General features: G+C 41.5%; 1 protein-coding gene and 1 pseudogene across 4 annotated transcripts in view; one reads left to right on the top strand and one right to left on the bottom strand.

Annotated features, from left to right (window-relative positions):
• The window catches only part of Arhgap18 (Rho GTPase activating protein 18), a 173,027-nt gene that overhangs the window by 36,399 nt on the left and 114,835 nt on the right, over positions 1–21,793 (top strand). Inside the window, exon 1 of one of the 3 annotated variants that reach the window (XM_004845968.4) lies at positions 19,486–19,725. The exons of the other annotated variants lie outside the window; for them this stretch is intronic. Coding sequence (XP_004846025.2) covers positions 19,607–19,725 — 119 coding nt within the window. The 5' untranslated portion in view covers positions 19,486–19,606. Of the gene's footprint in view, positions 1–19,485; positions 19,726–21,793 lie in introns of those variants that run through there. 3 annotated transcript variants of the gene reach the window in all.
• Positions 1,831–20,396, bottom strand: LOC147824252 (U6 snRNA-associated Sm-like protein LSm3 pseudogene; annotated as a pseudogene). The gene is made up of 2 exons (XR_015442633.1): positions 19,757–20,396; positions 1,831–15,297 (listed from the first exon to the last, which is right to left on the bottom strand). The product of XR_015442633.1 is annotated as a U6 snRNA-associated Sm-like protein LSm3 pseudogene (transcript).

A 21,793-nucleotide genomic window follows, 5' to 3' on the forward strand; every position in this document is an offset into this window, starting at 1 on the left:
AGTTGTTTCATTATTTTGGAAGCAACATGGTGGTAGTATGTAGTAGAGAATCGGATAGACCAGTGGTTGGGGAATTAGTTCTTCAGCTCTGCTGACTACTTAACATGCCACAGCTGGCAAGTTGCTGGAATTCTCTGCTCCCATTCTTCATGAAACAAGAGCAATCGTCCTTCTCTTAGAGGACACACAGCCTTGTCTCTAAGTGGTGAAGGGGTGGAAAGGGAGGCGTGCTGCAAGGTATTTGTGTCTGAATGTCAGTTCTGTCACTTGAGAGACCAGTGTGGTGTTAGTTGAATTGCTCCCTTACATCTGTGATAAAGACACTGGTTATCTCTGACCATCGCATGAGCTTTGAATTGGATCCCATACAGACATGCTTGGAACAATGTCTGACACAGTTTTCGGTCCAACACTAGCCATTGTTATTTTCAGTAATATTTCTCAAAGCCAAAAGGAGATGGTGGTTGGGAAGGAGCTCTGAGTATGGAACCCTTTAATGTTTGTGCCTGGCAGCCAGTATGTGAGCTCCTCAAGGCCAGCGCTGGGCCGCATATGTACTGGACAACACCCAGTGCTGGGGGTGTGAGATGTGCGAGCTCTGAGTGGACCTCAGTGGACCTGAACAGGTCCATTTGCTTCAGGCCGCCCGTCCCTTCTGTTGAGCTCTCTCAGTGCCCTCATGGTGCCTTCCTTTGACTAATGGTGGATGGGCCTCCCTGCCAGTTATGAACTATTTACCTGTCTACCCTGGCTTCAGTGAGTCAGGACAAGGACTCTGTGACTCAGCAGGAGTTGTAGCACAGTTGCTAAGCCTCAGTTTGGGAACGTTTCCTGTGTCATACGAAGTTACTCCGGCACAGCGGGGTAGAGAAGACTCTTGGGATGTGGAGAGGTGATGTGTTGATGAAAAAAGCTATGTGTGAGCAAGACCTGATTTTGAATTCACTGTCACTTCTTGGTGGCTCGGTCTGTTTTCTCCAAAATGGTGCTGTGTCGCCTGGTTCAGAGCTGATGAGGTCTAATACATCTGAAGCAGCCAGCAGGGTGCCCGCTTGCCACAGACGCATTAAATAGAAGTTCTCTTCCCCTTTAGAAGATAACTTGATGTCAACTCTACTTACTTTGCTCATGTAAACAGATTTGCACAGATTTCACTTGTTTACTTTTGTCCTTCTGAGTTGCCAAGCGGTTTTTGCTGCAGAGGGAAGATTTCTGTCTTTTAGCCAGCAGGTGGCAACCAAATTAAAGCTGAAAGCTCACCTCATTATCCTAAAGGTAAAAACATTGTCTTTTGCATATTAATGCTTGATTAAATGACAGGTGAGTGGAAAACATTTGATATCGAAGTGGTGGCTGCCACCCCATGAAGGCATTTTAACCCCAAGAACCTGGGGCAGAAGGTTGCCTTTTTTCCGAGGCTGCTTTTGATTTTAGTACCTGCGTATCACCGTCGCCTGCCTTCTCGGCGGCTTGTCAGAGGAATGGCCCAGGTTTATGCAACTTTGTGTAAAATATGAATCCGCTCCCTTGCTTTGGCACTTTAGAAAGCAGGGGAGAAAGTGAAGTCACCAGTTGGAAAAATAGAATGGTTATAAAAATTTTCATATTCAATCTTATTTTTGTGGGGGTTTTGTGGGATTTTTGTTTGTTTGGTTGTTTTGTGTGTGTGTGTGTGTGTGTGTGTGTAAAGAAAACATACCTTTTTACTCAAAATCTTCAGAATAAGTGTAAGCAAGGTAGAAGCCTTTGTAAACTATTTTTGAGCCACAGCCCCCCCCCCCCCCCCCCGCCGCTCCCCCAGGTACTGGGCTTTGAGCCCACGGCCTTCACACTGACCTATATATTATTTTTTATTTTGAAATATGGTTTTTCTCAATCCACTAAGTTGCCCAGGCTGAGCTGGAACTCGAAATCTTCCTGTCTCAGCCTCCCACAGTGCTGGGATTTGTCTTTTTTTTTTTTTCCTGTAAAATGGGGATGATGTCTTCTCCTATTGTGTAAGGGTTAAAGTATATGTGTGAAAAGCACTAGAAAAGGGGCATGACACACAGTGAACAAATGTAATGAATGGTACCCTTTGGGCGATTTAGATGATCAACAAGACCAGAAGGCATCCAACACCCGTACAATCCAACCCTTACATGGTTTCCTGAGGAAATGGAGGCATAAAAAAGTTAGTGCACACAGAGTTACAGAACTGATTAGCTTCCCAGAGCACCGGATCTGGAAGCCAGGATCCTGGGCAGCAGCAGCCTTCACCCAGCACCGGGGAAACTGCTCCTCCCTGACTGGAGGTGGGTGGATGTGAGAGCCTGCCGTTGAGGATGGGCTCCCCCTCGGGCTGCAGCAGGCGAGGGTCAGTGTGGCAGGCACTATGCTGACTGTATTCTGCAGTGTCCTGGCACACCCACTGTCTCATGCTATGTGCTGCAGATATCCTTTGAGATAAAGGCAATCCTGAACAGAAAAGATAAACCCCTACTCCTAGCTGTCTCTTCCAGAGCAAGTCCCTGCTAGGCTGTCCACATCCCAGTTGCATCTGATGAATGCTCAGCATCCTGTGATGGTCAGGAACAGCTGATCATTACGACCACTGCCCATGTTCCGGGAGACATGACCAGCTCCTTAGTGATCTGCAGTTCCCTGTCAGAAGCCTTCAAGGAGGTAGAGGTGAGAGGAGCAGACTTTCCCCCTGGTTTCTCTTGCTATTCACCCTCCTTGGATGCCCCACACCTCCCAAGGTTGGGATGTTTGGCCCCTTAATCAGCTGATGGTGGTCACTGTCATACCTAAAGGGCCAGCCCCCCATCACTGAAATGCATGCCATAAATACATCACAGACCCATCATGGGAGGAGAAAGGGGTGCAGGGCTTCCAAAGTTCAGAATTCATAATTCAGAAAACCCAGCAGGATGCCATCCATCAGCAGCCTTCAAATGACCACAGTGGCTCTCCCCTTTTTTGATGTCAGTCCTTTTACTGTTTGGCAAAGATGATACTTTTGTCATTTCAGTTCCAGCTGAATATGTTCCAAACCCCACGGAAACACAATCGATGGTGGTACAAAGCTAGAAATAAGACGTTACACCCTCTGGTGTGCCTTTGTGTATTTGGGACAAAGTTGTTCAAGAGTCTTGCCTAGCTTAGAGATCTCCTTGTCTTTGTTAAACTTTTGGGATTTGTATTCACCTCATCTCCTGTGAGCAGCTCCTCAGGAGAATGACTAAGACAGAAACTGAAATCCAAGAGGAAGGTTCAGGCGTCAGAAGAAGAAAGATTTGGGCAGAGGGCATAGAGACACCTTTTTGGAGCTGCTCAACTTGTACCAAATGGTTTCCTGCCCCTGCCCCTAAAGGCCTGAGGAAAAGACTCTAATGGTGGGGCCATTCCTAGGCAAGAATGCACAAAGGCTGCTTCCAGCCCTGGAATAATTTCAAGTAGCTAAGTTAATAACGCTTCAAATGTCTAGGACTTATACAGCAAAGGTCTTCTAAAATTAGATCCTTGTAATTTATAATTAGGCTTAATTATAGTTGTTGATTAGTGATGAAAGTGGTAATTTCATGCAGTGCTGTGGACTTTATGTTCTTGATGTGTTTTTATCGTATTCTGAAGCTCAGTAAGTAAAACGAAGATGGGTTGTGACTATGGACAGAGTAGTCCATGCTGACGTGATAGTGATTCTGGTTTCTTTGAGAGAGAGGGGATAAAAGAGAGTGGAAATAATTATTTTCCTTCCTGTTCCAGAATGTGGACCTGGTGTTCCTTTCCCTTCACAGGTGATACAGGGTTGCATTTACAAGGACTGATTCAGAGAAACAGCCTATTCTTCCCACAGACTTCCAGCATTTATCCTACCAGTCAATGAACTCTTCTTGCAGATTTACTGTGCACCACTTCAGGTTTTGTACCAACCAGTCAATAACCTCCTTCCTCGGGGAAGCAGGGTCCCTGCAGTCCTTGTGCCTTTGGCCAGATCAGTGGCATTTGCTTTGGCAACATACACCATTGAGCAATTGTGTGCTGGCTGTTATATTGAGAGAAGGGGGATGGCTGGAACTTTCTGCCCATAAGTTCTGTAAAGTCCATACAAGATGTACTAAAAACAGTGACTTTAAAAATGTTTATTACAGTATTACACTTTGCCGTTAATCCCCTTCAAAATACCCCAGCCCCTGTACCTCGAACATATTTATCCCTCATTCTGGCCACTTTCTGAAGTAGTTCTGGAAGCCCTCCTTCATGAGTGTCTCAGTTGCACTGTCGTGGCTGCCTTGATGTCCTAAATCAATTTAAAACATGTACCTTTCATGGTCATTTTGACTTTGGGGAAGCCAGAAGTAGCACAGTGCCAGATGTGGTAAATAAGGTGGATGAGGACACAGCATAATATTTCATATGACAGAAATTGCTGAGGAAGTTTGATCAATGAACAGTGATCAAGAAATATGCTGAAAGTTTAAATTAAAAACTTTATTACAGTAAAAGATATATTTGCCATCAATCCTCATCAAACTCCTCAAAATACTTCTGCTCACTGTGAATACACATCATCCTTCTTGGCAATGTGTCTTTTACTGTAGAACTTTAAAAAAAAATTAAACATTCACACGGATCTTCGAATCACCTTTGTATATCTGTGTATGGAGAGGAAAAGTGTACATCTAATATGACAGTGGTAGAATGGAGAGCCAGACTATTCTGAGGACATCATCTCTCAGAAATGATCATACATTGAAGTGCTGTTCATATTTCAGTAATTGGACCTTCCTAGAGGATGTCTCGGGGAGATGTAAGTGAATAGCTAGTTCTCCCCTGTGACAAAGGCTTTCATTTGGTAGAATGCCAAGCCATGTATGTACATTGGCAGTACTCATTTAAAGACCTAAAAGAACAATCCAAACCCCGCTTACAGTGAGACAGAGCAAAGAGAAGGACAGTAAGCTACTAGGCAAGAGCTTCACCACATAGTTGGCTTTGACCCAAGGTGATTGAGTAATTGGGAACAGTTGTTGACTCAGTGTAAGAGTGTACCACCTTTGTCATGGGCCAGTGTAGCAAGATTCCAATGACAACAGTATAATCTCAGCACCTACAAAGTCTGAGAAATATTAATAGGCTAATGTTTCCCTTACAAGGGTAAGGCTAGTTAACTATAGAGACAATGTATGGAGCACTGTATGATTAAAATATGGATCCACGGTCTTTCCTTAGGTATAAATAGACATCCAGACATCTTGTCTGCCTACTTAATAGACAGACTTAAGCGTATCTGGAGTACTGTAGTTCTTGCTGCTTGCACAATATGGTCTGAGGCTCCACTAATGACAGCAATACTCAAACTGACAGAACACAAACCAGCCTGAGACTGGAACTTCTAACCATGCTAATGCACCCATTTCAGAATAGATGTTATGAGCAGTTAGCCTTAGTAAACCATGAGATCGATGTAAACCATAGGATCAACTCCAAACCCTCCTAGCTCTACTGCTTATAATTTGCTTAATCTTTCTGACTAAGCAAACAGTGTCTTCATATGTCAAATAGAAGTGAAGGGAAGGATGGATAGAGATAATAGAAACAAAAAATAGGACAGAGATGCATTTAATTGGCACTTTAATGCATTTTCTCAACCAAGAGTTGTAAGAATTTAGGCAAACTAGCTTTTGTAAGTGCATTCTTTCATCTTATTCACCAGTATGTTACTATTGACAAAGGCAGTTCCTGGCATCGGTAGGTAGTATGTCAGAGGTATTTGCTGAATAAATAAACTGATGGGTGGCCAAGGAACACATCTTCATAGAACAATAAACAAATGAATTGGCATTCTTTATGAACAATAAACAAATGAATTGGCATTCTTTATGAACAATAAACAAATGAATTGGCATTCTTTATGTTTATGAACAATAAACAAATGAATTGGCATTCTTTATGACATTTTAAAACTAACACAATGACCTCATGTTAATCCAGCAAATGAAGAGTTAAGAGAAAGTTCCATACCTATCAAAAAGGTAGCAGGAGATTATCTTCTTTTGATAATTAGTGGGACAAGTAAGTGGCTTTGATTTTCAAAAGTGAATGATGGTGGGCTGGCAGTGCAGCACAGTGGCAGAGTACCTGCTTAGCATGCACAATACTTTGGGTTTAATCCCAGGGGAGGGGACGGGAAGAATAAGAATACATGAGAATGCAAGAAACTGTAGCAGAAGTATGTAATGTCACAGTAAGCTAACCGGCAGGTGCGAAACACAAATCTTGAATAAATGAGCCCTTGTTAAGTGATCCAGAGCATGTAATGAGGTCTCAGGGTCTGCCTCAGGGATTCATGTGAACACCTAGAAAATGCACAAACTTGTCCTGAAAACACTGGAGTGCAGGTCATCAAAACACAATCTCAGAGTGTGGCCAGGAGTCCCAAGACCAAGCCAGGGAACATGGCAGGTAGAGGTGGTGACATGCAAAGCTTCAGGAATTCAGGATTGGGAAAGTTCTGGTGAAATCATCCCTTATTGCTGAGACTGTGCTGCTCTAAGGAAGCAGTGAGTCCTTGCGTGTGTGTGTGTGTGTGTGTGTGTGTGTGTGTAAGCAGGATCTCACTATGTAATCCAGGCCAGCCTTGAACTCTCTAAGTTGTCCAGACTGACCTTGAACTCTAGATACCCTGCCTCAGTGCTGGGGCACTTCAGCCCTGAGCTACCACACCACAGTCCAGGAAGTCTTCTAAGGGTGAACAGAGAAGTCTGGAATAGGGGTTTTCATGCTAAGTCAGTTATTTGTATGAAAAATGAGGTACTTACAACTAATTTGATATTTGAGTTCATCATGAAAAGATTGCTCTGTTTTCTGTACCTTCTCTTACTTTTCCAGTCTCCTATCCTTGTCACCATGACACTTTATTGCTTCTTATTCATCACATATCTCTTGTCCTTGAGGGTCAGGGCAGTGCAAATAGAGGTTAAATAAATGTATGAATATTGGCCGAATAAAGATCAATGTCATTTGTTAAAGACATTTGTTAAAATACTCAGTAAATCTTAACAGAGCCAAATTTATAACTCTTTGGTGAAATTTAAAAAATAGTCATATTGATCTTTTTTCTGTATTTAGTTGATTCTAAGATTGTGTTTCATTCACATTAAATTTCTGAAACTGGGTGCAGCTCACTGTTGGTGGTGGTCATAATCATATTGACGGCATTTTTTCTTTACTGGAGCTTTAATGACTGGAGGGTCTGATGAAGGATAAATCCTTAGGTTTGGCAAGGTACAGTAACAAGGCCAAGTTCACCTTAATAAAGCCTATGGTGCCTTATACACAGGGTGGAATGATGGGAAAAGCATGGATTTTTGGATCAAAGAAATTTTATTCTGAGTACTGTGTCTGCCTTTTTTTTTCCACCTTACTTTAAATTTGAGCACAGTTTTCTCTCCCACTAATCTTTGAGTGGCAGTGTTTTTATGTGTATGATGGGAATAAAACATTGCTATTAGGAGGGCCAGGGATTTAGCTCAGTGGTTTTGCTGACTGCTGTGCAAGCGCAAGGACCCAAGTTTGATCCCCGGTACCAAAAAAAAAACAAAAGCAAAAAAGACATTGCTATTAGGGTTCTGTGTATGCAGACATTCAATGAATAAAATCCAGTGGATGCCTATTCTTTTTTCCCCCTATGGCCTCATCAGCTTTTTTGTGTCTTAGAACAGCTGGTTAGGTAGGAATATGTCACTTTCTCATTTGGAAACAAGTTTAGTGGTGTAAATGAGCTAGGAGCCCTCGGTTATAGAACGCCCTTCAGGGCTCCAGGAGGGTCCTCACAGTTAGACACTCACAGAGGTGAGAACTTAGCTACTCTTTTCTTGATAAATCTCCTTGGGCAGCCAAGGTAAGGACTCTACACAATACGCTGATAACAATATCATACCCTGCATCCTTTCTGGAAAGAACTTTACCTCTTGCCCTCATCCTGTAAACAAGGATGGGCCTCTATTTAAAGCAGAGGAAAAGGAAGAGGGAAAAGGATATTATATCACCTGGCTCAGCATTTTGGGGAGCAGATGTTTTCTTGTCTCATTGTTTGCAGAAAATGGGTTCATGAAGGCATAAACCAAATGTCTAAAAACATTTGATCCATAAATCAGTTCATGCTGTTCTGTTGCTTGGATAGAGCAACACTGTGACAATGGCTTTCTAGAGAAAGTAGAGCTCACTATTAGAACTTCAGAGCTTGGTGCAAATCCTAAAACAAGTTATCCATATTATGCTAGGGCAGAACCACAGGCAGTGGAGGAGTTATGGGGAGGTACTGGGATACTTTCTATAATTTTTTGATCTAGCCTGAAGCATTTTATTTTATTTTTTTTAAATTAAAAAGGAAACATTGAGTTTAATGTAAAGAGCAAATCAACTCCTGGGAAAGAGTCCAGCACCTTGGTGAACATGTTTAGTGGAAGGCTAAAAGAAAAGCAAAAATGCTACTTAGCTTCAAATGTTGTAAGGTATTTGCAAATCAACTCATTTCAGGGGTCAATAAATCCCCTGGCTATTTCTCAGTAGCAGTGTGTGTGCAGCCTTGTCCTCTGAATGTCTTGTGCAGTTAAAGAGGCAACTGTTTCCACACAGGACAGATTCTCCATTTCAGCCAACTCTTCGTGGAGGGGCAACTAGCACAGCACCGTCTCCCTGGACAAAGAGCATCGGGATGTTCCGTTTTGTTGATTTGTATATCTCTTCATATGTCTCTTCATCAATTTCTATAGTAGTCACAGTTTCTTCCACGTCTCCCAGTATCATATTTAAATGCTGATCATAAGCATATAGTCTGCCTCAAAGCTCCCAGTCATTTCTCATTTCACATAGATTTGCTCATCCAGGCTGAGTCTGATGAGATCCAGCAGCTCCTCTACAGTGTTGGTGGTTTGTTGCTGGTCCACATCATCCGCCATCTTTCAAACCCTGCGCCCTCACCTGAAGCATTTTAAACATGAGATTTGTTTTAGCCTTAACATTTTTTAATCTAGTAATTTCATTTTTAGTTTGCAAAAGAAGTAACAAGGAAATAGGCTTATTTATTTAATAAATGATCATTAAACTTAAATGTAAAAGCCTCACTTGTTTCCAGACTGCCAAGGCTTAACTGTGTAATATTGGGCAATTAAGTCACCAAAGCACCTTGAAGATTTTTTTAACCCTGTATGTCAAAAGGAGAAAGAAAATGTTTTTAAAGGATGTAGCAAACACCTGAAACCTCATAGTTGCTTGGTAAGTTCATCTTTCTGGTTGTTCTTCTTCTACCCTCTTGAACCCTTTACCCTTGATTTAAAAATTAAACCAGTTTTGAAATTCAGTGGTCTTATGGGGGACTCCTAGTGTGGAAATGGAGCTATATCAAGGACTCATCAGTGTTGTAGATTCAGGACGATCAGTTGTCCGGGAGGAATGGCTAGAGAGAGTGAAGATTTTAAGTACGAAAGGAGTTTTCAACACTTTTCTTCACCTGTCTTCTTGGTCCTTCTTGAGCACAGTTGCTTGAGGCTGTCACCATCAGGCCTGTCCTCTCACCCTTGGTTCGACATCAGCATTCATCTAGGTTAGAAGGGATGATTTGGGGCTCCTCCCATCTGCACTTCCACATTCTGCAGGGCCCTGAAGAATGCGTTGTCACAAAGTCTCGGCGTTGGACCCTGCTGTGTGGAGCATGGATGCAGGGGAGAAGTGGAGGCCGTCAGGTTCCGGCGCACTGCGAGCCTGATCTCTCTTCCCTGCTCTGCCTCCAGCCGTGCTCCTCACAGCCAGGCATCATGCTCTTCTTTGCAGAGATGTGATTCTATCACTGCTGCCTCCTGCTCACCTTGGGCTGTTTCCCACAGCAGGTGGAACACAGACTGAATACTTGCAAGGCACAAGAAATCTCTAACACGCACTTACGTACTTTTATGTGGAATTTCTGAATCTGCTTCCCCTTTACCATCTTGGATCCTTCATAGAACTTTTTAAAGTTGATGTTAAATAGTAATTGTCTACATTTACAGGGTACAGTGTAATGGGACCGGTACACAATGCACACTTGGTCTTAGCCAAAAGGCCAAGAAGTGATATGTACACAGGGTACATGATGAGCAAATCAGTGTAATCAACATGCCCATCTCTTAAACACATACATTTCTTTGTGTTAGGAAACTTCAAGTTCCTCTGTTCTAGTTCTTTATAAAATGTATGCATAATACAGTGCGAATACATTGTTGTTGTGCTATGACACAGAGCACTAGTGCTTACTTCTTTTATGTAGCAACACAGCACTTTGACTGGGGACATACCCTGGCTTCTGTAAATGGTTGACCAGAATCTGTGTGTTAGAATCTGTCTTAGTTCCGGGTCCTGTAGAAAGCCCTGAAATCCCACTGTCCTCCAAATGTTTGTTTATCAGCATTTTCTCTAGTTATAAAATAGTAAATGGTTCCTATGGAAAGCCTGGGGGAAACCATGGATGCACACTGCTATGTTGTGTACCCGTGAACAGCCCTTGGACTGCCCCACTTCTTTTCAGATGTTCCCTCTGTATTGAGGTATATTTTTCTGTATTTATTTTTGCATTTATGATCTCATGTTTGATGTTATCAATGGACATACATTTGTCCATCTTGACTGAAAATGAAGGTTTGAGTGTTGGTTGTATGTGAGTCCCTTGAACCTTTCTCTCCCTGGTATTTGCTAGGAGGGAGTCAGGGACTGTGTAGAATGAGCCCACATGTGACTTTAATAGCACCACGGGCTGATAGGGAATTCTTTGCTTTTTAAAAAGCCAGCCTGCTAGTGCCCATCAAAGCAGCCCACTGAGGCTTTTGCTGGGGCCTGGTATCTGCTCTTGGATCAATGGAAGAGTCTCTGATGGATTCATTTTATACCTCTCATCCACATTGAGGTCGTAGAATTTTTTTCTCTGGACTGAAACCTTTGAAAAAGTCCTTTAAAAATGTCTGAGGGTGAATCTACTAAATTTCCTTTTACATTTCTCTAATACGTGAATGTTCCCAGTAGGCTGCACAACATAATGTAAAGGTACTCTCTTTTAAAGGAAAGGAAATTGAAGAGGACTCTGTGCATTCCACTTTGTTTTCTCCCAGTGATGTATTCATTTTGTTCACAGTTCTATTTTGATGATCTTTGCAAGGTTAAGACAAATATTGCTTTTGAGCTGGACAGACTTACAGGGGAGAATTCTGATATATGTCTGATTTTCATGGCCGAAAATGTGGCTCTATTGCCTTGATTTGAATCCTTGATAACTTACAGCAATATAAATTTCCCAGAACATCAGAGTGTTAGATTTAAACTCAGACTTGGAAGGTTACAGTCACCTTCTGGAAAAATTGTAAGAACTACTTCTGTTTAAGTGGAAGAGGCAATATGTTATAACTCGTGTGTTAAAAGTCTGAGGAAATAATCTACCCTTGTCAAACCAAAGCTTCCTGCTTTTCTTCTCTCACGCCAATTTGTGATAAAAGCTATTGTTTATGAATATATCTAGTCTCTAGTGTGTGAGTGTATTTCATGTCCATGTAAAATGCACCATAATGTGCTTGGAAGCATGGTGACTGGTGGAATTTTATTATGTTTATTGATACTTATTAATCTTTACCTGCAGGAAAGTGACATATCTGATATTAGACATGTAATTTCATTATTGAGAAAGAAAAATATATCTTAGACACTTTTAAGGAAAAATACAAAGTTGAAATATTGTTACTGAGAAGACAGGTTGATGGGAAATAATCTATATTTTTTACTCTTTGTAATGGAATTTAATTTTTTTTGTGTTTGAATTGTAAACAGTCTTCTGAGAGATTTATTAGTTTGCAGGAGTTTAGGGTGGCATTGGAATTTTGAAGATGTTATTTAGGAGTGATTTGTAAGAGTCTCATGTAAGTTCTTAGATATTTCAGTTGAGCCAGGTACTGGGTTGAGGTTGTCTGTGAACTTGAGCAGTTTTACTCCAAGAAGGTATTTTTGGTGTCAGCATGTAATGTTTTTCTCAGTCTTGGCTCTGTCACCATTTGATCAGCTATTCTCTAACCTTTCTTTCCTTAGCAGCTGCTTCTATTGAAAAAAGTAGTTTGGGCTAGACAGACAAGTTTTAGATAGTCCCAACCTTATAATTTTGAGTATTTTATAATGTCAGAAGGCTAAGATTGTCATGATTATAGCAGTATTTGCTAAGCCCTTGTACCAAATTAGCCAAGTTATTAAGTAGAATGCAGGAAAATAACCTTTTCAGATATTTTCACAGTGTATTTCAGGTGCAGAGACTGTTTTAGGACTAGGATATTATTTTAGGAGATGTTTCATGATGAGGGTAAGGTATGCATAGTATGCATAGCATGCTGTGCAGCCTACTGTGGCATTTGGGTGAAAAGTAGGCCTATCTCTAGAACTATGGTTCTTCATCTTTTCTGGAGGCCCAGGGAGAATCTGTTGAAACTTAGGGCTTCTGATTCAAAACTAGATCAGAATAAAAGACTACTTCAAATTTTGGATAAATCTACTAATTTCACTGGAAATTCTTTCAGATATAGAATATGTAACCAGTGACATGACTCAATGATATTAAAATTTTGGAGAAATAGAATATTTCCTTGATTCTTTGTTGCTGTAATTGTAAGATGAATCAAGTTTAATGACTTTTTGGTAAATAAAGGTCTTGCTAGCATGTCAAATACAGTGTTTTAGGGTATAGACTTATTTCAAGCGTGTTAAAATTTATTTCTTAGAATAGAGGGAATATGGTATCACTTTTAAAAAATGAACTATGGCTTGCTTATTTAAGAAAGAAGGTTAAAATGTTATTCTCAGTAAACAGAAGATCGGATGACAAAGTAAATACTCCAAAATAACTTTTAATACAAAGCTGTTTTTCTTTCATACATAATTATTATGCTCTCATTTTGATGGCAAGAATTGCTGAAAACCCTACTCCTCAGAGGTCTACAGTGACAAGGAAGTTGGAAACCACAGAACATGTGCCTCTGGGCACAGATAGGCCTGTGTCAGGCCTGCCCAATCTAGAATCCTCAACATCCTTGAGTTGAAGTTGTGTCAGGAAGGCAAGAACCATTCCTCTCCCACTTGTCTGAGGAGAAGCAGACTTGCGAAAGGGTTCTGAGATGTTTGCTTGCAGAGATATAATGAGGAGTTGTTCCTCCCCACACCAGGTTACAACTGTGACGTTCAAACCATGGAATTCAAAAATTTGTCTAGTATTTCAGTTTTCAACCTTGGCTGGCATGCCTGCTTGTACAAATCAATTCTGCCTTTTGTGGGTATCTTTAAATATGAAAAGATTTACTCATTCAATGGGCCAATTCGAATTACTTTTAAATAAGCCAAGTCCTACCTCTGTTAAATTCTTCTATTTTCTTAAAAACAGAAACTTCTCCAAGAAGTGCAGTCAGATATTTAGGCATACTCTAGAAAACTAGTGAAGTGCTGTGTCATACAGGAGGTCACTAACATTTTCCATGTCTCTTGATGCCCGGTTTTGAAAAGTCCTTAGGCTCAAGCTCTGATGAGGACTGCTTACGTGGCCCTCGGGTAGGGTTTTTGCCAACAGTGTGCACACTTGTACAGAGCGCTGACCCATGATGAGGTGTGAATCTTTTCTCCTTCCTAGAAAAACAAAACTAGGTGCGCTGGTGAAGATCTGAGGTGCTCCATCTGTGAGGAGAATGCTAGGATTTTTTTATTCCAGGCAAATTTTGCTTCTCCATTTCTGAGGATATTTCTAGCATTAGAAATTTCTCAAAAGGTTCACGGTCAGAAATTCTTTTTGATAGGATCTCTTTGTACAGTTTCATCAAGTATTTTGGTCAAGGATAATACAATAACTGTGTTCGAAACTGAAACATCAGATCGACCTTCATTCCACTTACGTTTGTCCAGGTCACAAATTAAGTCATTGTTTTGCTTTGCTTGGCAATGTTACCACGTTTTCTCCATCACAATGTTTTTTTTGTTTTTAATGTGGCAAGAAGGTGAATATCCTTCATAATCCACTTCAGGCCAAGACTTTTATATTTGGACAAATCTAAGTAGAGACACAATTTTAGATTCTTCAAAAAGGAAAATTCTCCCTTTCCAGAATGTTCTTCCTGGCTTTGTGCTTCCAGTTTCAAATGTTTGCTACATGGGTCTCACTGTAGCCAGTAATGAGGAACAATTAGGGTCTTTGTACTTTCTTTCCTTGAACAGTGTCTAGTTTGGGCTAGTCTTGGTGTAATGGGTGGATTTCCTACAAAGTTGAATGAAGTTGAACCTTCACAAGTTTGTTCTTACTGAGGCTTCTATGGTGGACAAATACTAAGGCCCTGTGGTTAACAAATTCTATAAGCTTCCGGGTCCAGAAACCTAATCTTTAATAGTCTGATATTAAAGAATAAAGGATATTCCTAATTATGATGGCCAGAGTACTTTTGTTTCATTTCATGTCAGCAGAAACAATTTTAGATGGAAAGGTATCATGTCGACAGCCTGTGAGAGTGCTATGTTTTCTCTGCCACCCTTCTCTAGTAATTAATTTGACATAAAAAGAAGTTGCAAGCTATCAGAAAAGAAACCAGTGTATATATGTGGGTCTCCAAAATACTTCATTAACATCAATATTCCATTTAGTTAACCATTTTAAATTTCCTATAGATTATTAACCTTGTTAGCTATTCATCTAGTTTTTTTCATAAGTGAAATAGTGTCATTCAAGATAACTGTGACCTTAATAATGTTTAAGTGCTCAGGCCCAATGGTCATAGAAACCGAGGCTTACATGTCCCACTAGCTAGGTGCTGTCAAATTCCTCATCTCTAAAGTAGACATCATTCTAATATTTCTTGAGTTTCTGATTAAATGAGAGTCCATATGGGCCATGTCTAGCAAGAGTAAGCACTCAAATATTAGCAGTTGTTATTTATTGGTAATAAACTCTCTAACCATAAAAATATTTCTTTCTATGTGTTTGCCAAGAAGCCTAAGTTAGCCTCTGGCTATAGCAGTTGCACATTATTCCAAGCATGGCTCATATTTTTTCCCTGGAGGAACAGTTAAGAAAATAACTGATAATAACGCAGAAACCTTTAGAGTTGTCCAGAGAAGGCGGAAAGCTTTATTCCTCGTTGCTTCAGATAGAATTAGTAATGAGTGCGATTTCCTAGGAAGTAGGTTTAGATTCTGCACATGTGATATTTTTCAGTCCTTATTCCTCAGCACAGATTGGGTAATGTGCAAACTTTCAAGCATAATTCCTACAAAGACCTGCCAAAACATCAGAAAAGGGAGGTAAAATACTCTCTCCTCATTAGTGCTACTTTACAAATCTACTTTTTATCTATTTGGTAAATGCCTTAACATCACAATTGATGATTAATTTACTCAAACTCTTGTTAAAACATTATTGTAAATTGGCTTTAACTTTGCTGATTGAAAGATCATTTTTCACAGGGTTTTGAGTCCCTAGATAGGCTCTACATTACCTTATAGAGATTAAAGGAATGTATACATTATCCTTATTTAATTCCCTCAAAAATGAAATGAGCTGAAAACATTTTTTTAAGTATGTTGATTTCATCATAATTTTAGTGCCTTTCGTATAGAATTCCAGATTATTACGTAAGCTTCTATCTCAAAATACGAAAAGCAGTTAAGGAATTCTGTGATAGTATTTGCACTGAACCTGAGAAATTTTTTTCATTATTCTTGAACATGGTTGTCAGATTGTCAGCCCCTGCTGTACCGTCTCCACCCTATTTTTACCCAGCTATCTGAGCACAGAAATGCCAGCTTCCTTTTGCCTTCCTGTGACACTCTGTTTAAAGAGAATAATGAATGAAATGGATGTTTGAACTGTCCTGCGGTTGTTAATTACTTTTTAAGATGTTTCACAACAGGAAAGTATGTGGCATGCTCTCGATAGTTTAGAACATCAAAATCTTCAAGGACATAAGTTTCTCAGTATTTGTTTAAAATGACTGAGAAAAGGGTACAAGAGCGGATCTATGCAAAAAGGCTAATATAGAATAAGGGCACGATTGTGGCTAAAGCTTTGTAGATTCAGGATCTAAAAAATGAGAACAGCCTTTTAAGGGGGCATATTAGGGCTAGGTTTGCGACCCTGGTGACATAAATTGGTGACAAAATTCCAGAAATATGCTTGGGTTTCTATATGTGAGGCACAATCCTACAATCATTCAATACCAGCGGACCTGCAGAAAGGGAGAAGGGGCCCAGAGGATTTCCATGTCCTCGATAATTAAATGAGAAGGATTCAAATTTTATGTACTATGCTGTGGAAATCAGTTTGTATCATATTTTCTGCCTCACTGAAATTAAAAAGTGTGGTTCCTCTGGATTCAAATATTATTTTGAACTCATAAAAGAGTCCCATTCCAACCTGTACATTATGAATGTCATTAACAAGTGAAGAGACTATAATTAGGCAAAGATACAACTTAATTATTGTTTTAGTTGCAAGTGGACAAAATTTGCTTTTATCTTGAACTGATTCGTGACAGACGGTGATGTCCCTTGCAAGACTCCCAGACTAAAGATACAACAGAGGAAGGAGGGAAAGTAGAAGAGAAATCAAGGAAGATAAAAAGGAGGTTCAAGGACATAAAGGAGGGGAAGGGACAAATAGAAAAACATGGGAGGAAAGAATTGCCACAAGATAGAGTATAGACACACCATCAATAACTGCAGAGTAGCGGGTTCTGTAATTTTGCATTTCACAGTGCACAACTACATAAAGAAAGAGGGTGTCTCTGAGGAGAATTAACGACTTTCCCAGGTAAGTACATTAGATCCTTTGATGTGCCCTCAATAGCTGAGAGAATTAATGCCTTCAAGGACATGAGGTTCTCAGTGGTTTTTTATAATGGTTGAGGAAGGTAGTAAGAAGTGTTTAATTCTCCAAAATGGTCTTTATGCAAAACGGCTAAAATGGAATGAGAGACTCATACTGTGGGATTTTTGTGTAGAGAGACAGACATCGGACACTGAGGCCTTTTTCCCCAGAAGCAGCTTTGCTCCCGCCAGCACTGACTCAGTGGAGTCGTACCCGAAGGCTGACTGTAAACATGGTGTAGTTGCACCCTTTTATATCATCTTTGTGTCTTTGCCTCCCTTATGTGGGCATCTCCTAACATTTTACAGTCTGGTTGGGTATGATTTGTATTACAGAGTTATGTCAGGACTACACCTGCACACACGGAGGCTGATATTGCTACATTGTAAGAAGTTCCCGCCCCCACACATTGGGAGGGGCCCTACTGCAATTATATTTCAGTGATATGTGCATCCCCAAATTTATAGCAGCTAAATCTTGTAAGTGGCCCGTATGTCTATACTTGGCGAATGGATAAATAAAATGTGGTATTTGTACACAATGGAGTACTACTTCCCCATAAAGGATAAATCTGAGTTGTTTGCAGGAACATGGATGCACCTTGAGACCATGTTAAGTGAAATGAACCAGGCATGAACTTAATTAAATATCACACGGATTCTTTTATGTGGGAAACCCAAAGTATAAGTAAATTGAAGAGAAAAACAAAAAAGATGGTAGGAAACAGGGAGGTAGATCTTTTGGAAATGGGAAGGGACCAAGATGTAGAGGGAGGGGGAGGAGAAAAGGGAAAGGGAAGTAAGAAGAATGAAGATGTATTATATACATGCACCAGCTCCCCATGAGGAATGCAATCATTATGTGCTACACACACATACAAACAAAGTATGTACACTCTAATCTACTTAGTTTTTGGTTCTTTCTTCCTTGCACATTTTCATTTTGCCTGAACTAGTGAACAGTTCATCATTGGTTAGCGCTGGTATGGGCACGAGAGCCACTCGTCTGATATTGCTAATTTTACCATTAAAACGTGGTAGCATCTAAATGGACACTTTGAATTCACTTAACCCTTCTCCAGTCAGTATTCACGGAAGGCCGGCAGGTGGGAAGATTAAGTCAGAGAGGAGGGCAGGGGAAGGAGGACAAGGTGACCTCAGGGAACAGTGAATGACGTGACAGGAGGGGAAGCCCTATTCAGGTGAGGCAGAAAGGCAGATGGTCCTGGGTCATTTTGGAAGTTTAAGCTCTTGGCAATGAGGAGCCAGTGTGGATTTTTAATCAAGGAAAGAGATCATTAAGGTAGCAGGGAGTGGAATATCAGTGTGTAAGATAGTTCAGAGGAGGGACAGGAGCAGAGCTAAAAGTGCTGCTGTAAGACAAGTCAGCACCTAATTACAGGGCTCTGAGTGGCTGAAGCAATGGGAGTAGAAAGGAAGTGGAGGTGGAGAGAATGCATGCAGAGAGAGACATAATAATCTCTCTCTTTTTAAAGAGTAGGAACAATTTATTGAGAGACAGAAGGGGGACCAGAAAGTGGGTTGCCCCCCACAATAATCTCTTTTTAAGGAAGACTTCTGTAATGAGGGTTCACTGCAGATGTAACAGGATTTTTTTCCTCATAGTTTCAAGTAATGAAGAGAATAAACAGTGTTTGGAGAATGATGAACTCAAAAGCCTGATTAGGAGGAATTTCAGGTAGGTAGACTAATTCAGTAGAACATAAAGAACTTCTGATTCCTAAGGATGTCAAAGAGAATGGAACTTTTAGAGGAGAAAGAATCTAGAAACAACTTGTATTTTTCCGAAATTTTGAGCTTGTTGCTTAAGACAGAATGTTATTGAAAAAGAATAGTTCAGATCCAGCTTCTGGCACTTAGTAATTGTGTTATAGTAGCCGCAACACTTTCCTTGTCCTTAGCTTTGTTTTTTTTACATTGTTGATGACAGCTATCTGTGTGTATGTGTTTATACACACCAGCATGCAAGTGCAAATACACACAAGGCTGACACATAGTAGATAGCAAGCAAATGGTGGATGATACTTTTATTCTCAGGAAAAAGTTAACAGAGAATTGGTAGATGTGTCTTTCTGGTACCGAAGAATTTTTCAGTAAAACAAGTGATAGACTTGGCGGTGGCTCCTAAGTAAAAGCAGAGATTCTGGAGCACACAGTAATTTTAAGGAGCGTTTATAAGCAGCTGCAGAGCCCTTCTTGTGGGCCATATGGCCCAGGGTTGTCACAGCTGCTTGATTTTTGCTGTGGTTCACATAACCCCATGCATGAAGAGGTTAACAAACGCCCTTACTCATGTTACATGAAGTAGCAGAAATTATCAGATGGAAACAGAAATTGGGAAGGGGGAAATGGCGCTACAGTAACCCACTGTTTCCTAACCAACACGCTGGTGCTTACACTGCTGAGTTAAGTGTGCAGTTCAGCAGTTTAAGCAGATCAGAATAATCCCGGGTAGGGGCAACCGGACCTGACCGCCCTGAGCTGAAGCCACTCAGGCTGTAGTTGCCCTGGTCTGAACAATGCTGTGAGTCACAGCTTGCAGCAGAAGAGCCAGGAAGCCCAGGCTGGGAGACCCGCCCTCTGAGCAGCCGCCCTGGCCAGGGAGGAGCTGGCCCATGCTAATGAGCAAGTTGCCTGCCAGAGAGGGGAACTTCATTCCCCTCCGTGTCAGGATCACAGAAATTATGCCCCTTCTCTCACCATGAGTTGGCTCTCCAGTTCCCAGGGAGTTGTGCTAACTGCCTATCACCCCAGCGGCAAGGACCAGGCCGTGGGGGGCAGCCATGCAAAGCCCGGTGAGGAGCCCGCCTCCTCCTCGAGGTAAGCCAGCAAACAAAACCAAGTCTCCTACCTGCTACCGGGAGAGAGAGTGCCGGGGAAGCTGGGTGGGGAGCGGGAATGACCGCCACTCCCGGGCCCTGGCCTCCCACAGCAGCAGCAGCCATGCTAGGTGTAGTTTTCCTGTACTTTTCATCTGCTCCGGCCCCAGACTGAGCCCCCAGAAAGCAGGCGTAGGAGCTGGGGTACAGCGTCATGGCTCTCAGCAGGTGCATTTGCGAGCGCTGGAAAGATCAGATGACCATATTTGAAAGACTTCCTATGAGACGGAATTCTTGAATGGGCTCGAGACTCAGCAACTGGAACTGCTCACTGCAAAAGTCTGCCAAAAAGCAGGCGGCTGTTCACCATGCAAGCTGCTGATGTTGGTTTTTGTTTTTGTTTTTGTTTTTGTTTTTCCTCCTTGCTGAAAGCAAACCTCTTAGGCAAAATGCTCAAGTCACTGACTGGCCTGTGGCAGTATGTTTCCCATTCTTTAGTATAGATGTGCTCTTTCGCCTTCCCAGGGCAGCATTCAGAAAAGAGTACTGGTTAGGAGATAAAGCTCGGCTGCTGGAGTGAAACGTGGTTAATGTTAAATCACTTTATAGGCAGAGAGGGCAAATGTGCTATAGACCACTGAGGCGCAAAGGGTACCTTTCTCCCTGTGTACTTTGTTCTGTTTTCCAAGGGATTTATTTTTTTTCCTTTCTCCCCTTAGTGACCTTCTCACTAGCTGAATATTTTAACCTCTAGTCTTAGATATAAATTGCAAATATTGGCCTGGAAGATTGCAAAAAGCAAATGCTAACAAATAGACTGGGATACTAAATTAGTTATCAGGCAGTTCATTTCCTCCTTGATGCTTAAAGTGATACTAAAGTCTTTGTTCTTGTGTGACTTATGTCTATGTCCTAAGCTGAAAGAATGCCTTCTTTCATTTGTTGTAAAGTCCCCAAATACAGAGGAGGTGGGAAAATGAAAGAAGTGACTAACACCCCAAGTTGGACCTAGGCTGATAGAACTCTTTCTCACGTGGTAGCCACAGTATGTATGCATCGAATTAATTCATTGCCAGAGATGAAAGGGAATCACTGCATGTGCTTTAGATATGTCACCATATTATTTTTGTTGTTTGAAGTATTTTCTGCGAAAATCATAAATCATTTCCATGCATTTTTTGGTACAGCAGTAATGTATTAGTAATCTTTCAGCTGTGAGCAGCCTGCAGCACCAACCCTGAGCCAGCCGTAACTTGGCTTTACATGCCAGGCAAAATTGCCAGAGTTGTACAAGCTCGGCGTGTTCTCCAGTGACTTTACCCTGGGGCAGCCAGAGGCTCTGAGCTGCAGCTTGGATGGTGAGAGTGGAGAGAACCACAGAGACCCTGGGTCTCAGAACCCAGGAATTCCTTAGCTTCTCCCAAGGTCTGTGGTTCTAGGATTTGCCTGGGGCTGCATAGCCAGTTCCCTCCACCATTTTCCCTGTGTCTGCAGTTTGGAAGCTGCTTGTGGGTTGAGCAAACCAAAGAGGGAAAGGCATTATACTCAACTATTGCTGAAGCAGAACCAAGAGGCACTGCGGGGGAATCATGGGCAGCTGCCCAGGCTGGGAGCCTCACATCTGCTCCTAAAGGCTCCCTGGCTGGCTGCCATATTGCTTGCCCATATTGGCCCCAAGTACTTACTTTTGCATTGGAGTCCTAGGGATTGGTGTTACTTGGGTTGGAGTAGACAGGAGCCTACTTTGAGGGCTGAGAGGAAAGGCAGGAAGGAAGGAGGGACAGACCTTACTAGCTTTATCATTAAGCCTGGAATATCAGATAAGCATAAAGAAACTGTGGGAGGTACCTTGTTTGTCCTGAAAGGGTTGAGACACTGGAATTGGCATGGGGTGGAGATGCATGGAAGGAGGAGGGATTTGGGGGTGGGGTGAGAGCACTCTGGACCTCCTAAGAATGGTGATGATGGGGGATATGACTGACTTGGGCAGCTGTGTTGGTTCAAGTATTAGAAGGTGCTCCAAGGGGCGAGGTTGGAGGTTGATGCCTATTTTACAAAGCTCTCTAAGA

The sequence above is a fragment of the Heterocephalus glaber genome, unplaced genomic scaffold, assembly GCF_053883595.1.
Source record: "Heterocephalus glaber isolate CG9 unplaced genomic scaffold, H.glaber_assembly_v1.0 deba00001550, whole genome shotgun sequence".
Taxonomy (NCBI): domain Eukaryota; kingdom Metazoa; phylum Chordata; class Mammalia; order Rodentia; family Bathyergidae; genus Heterocephalus; species Heterocephalus glaber.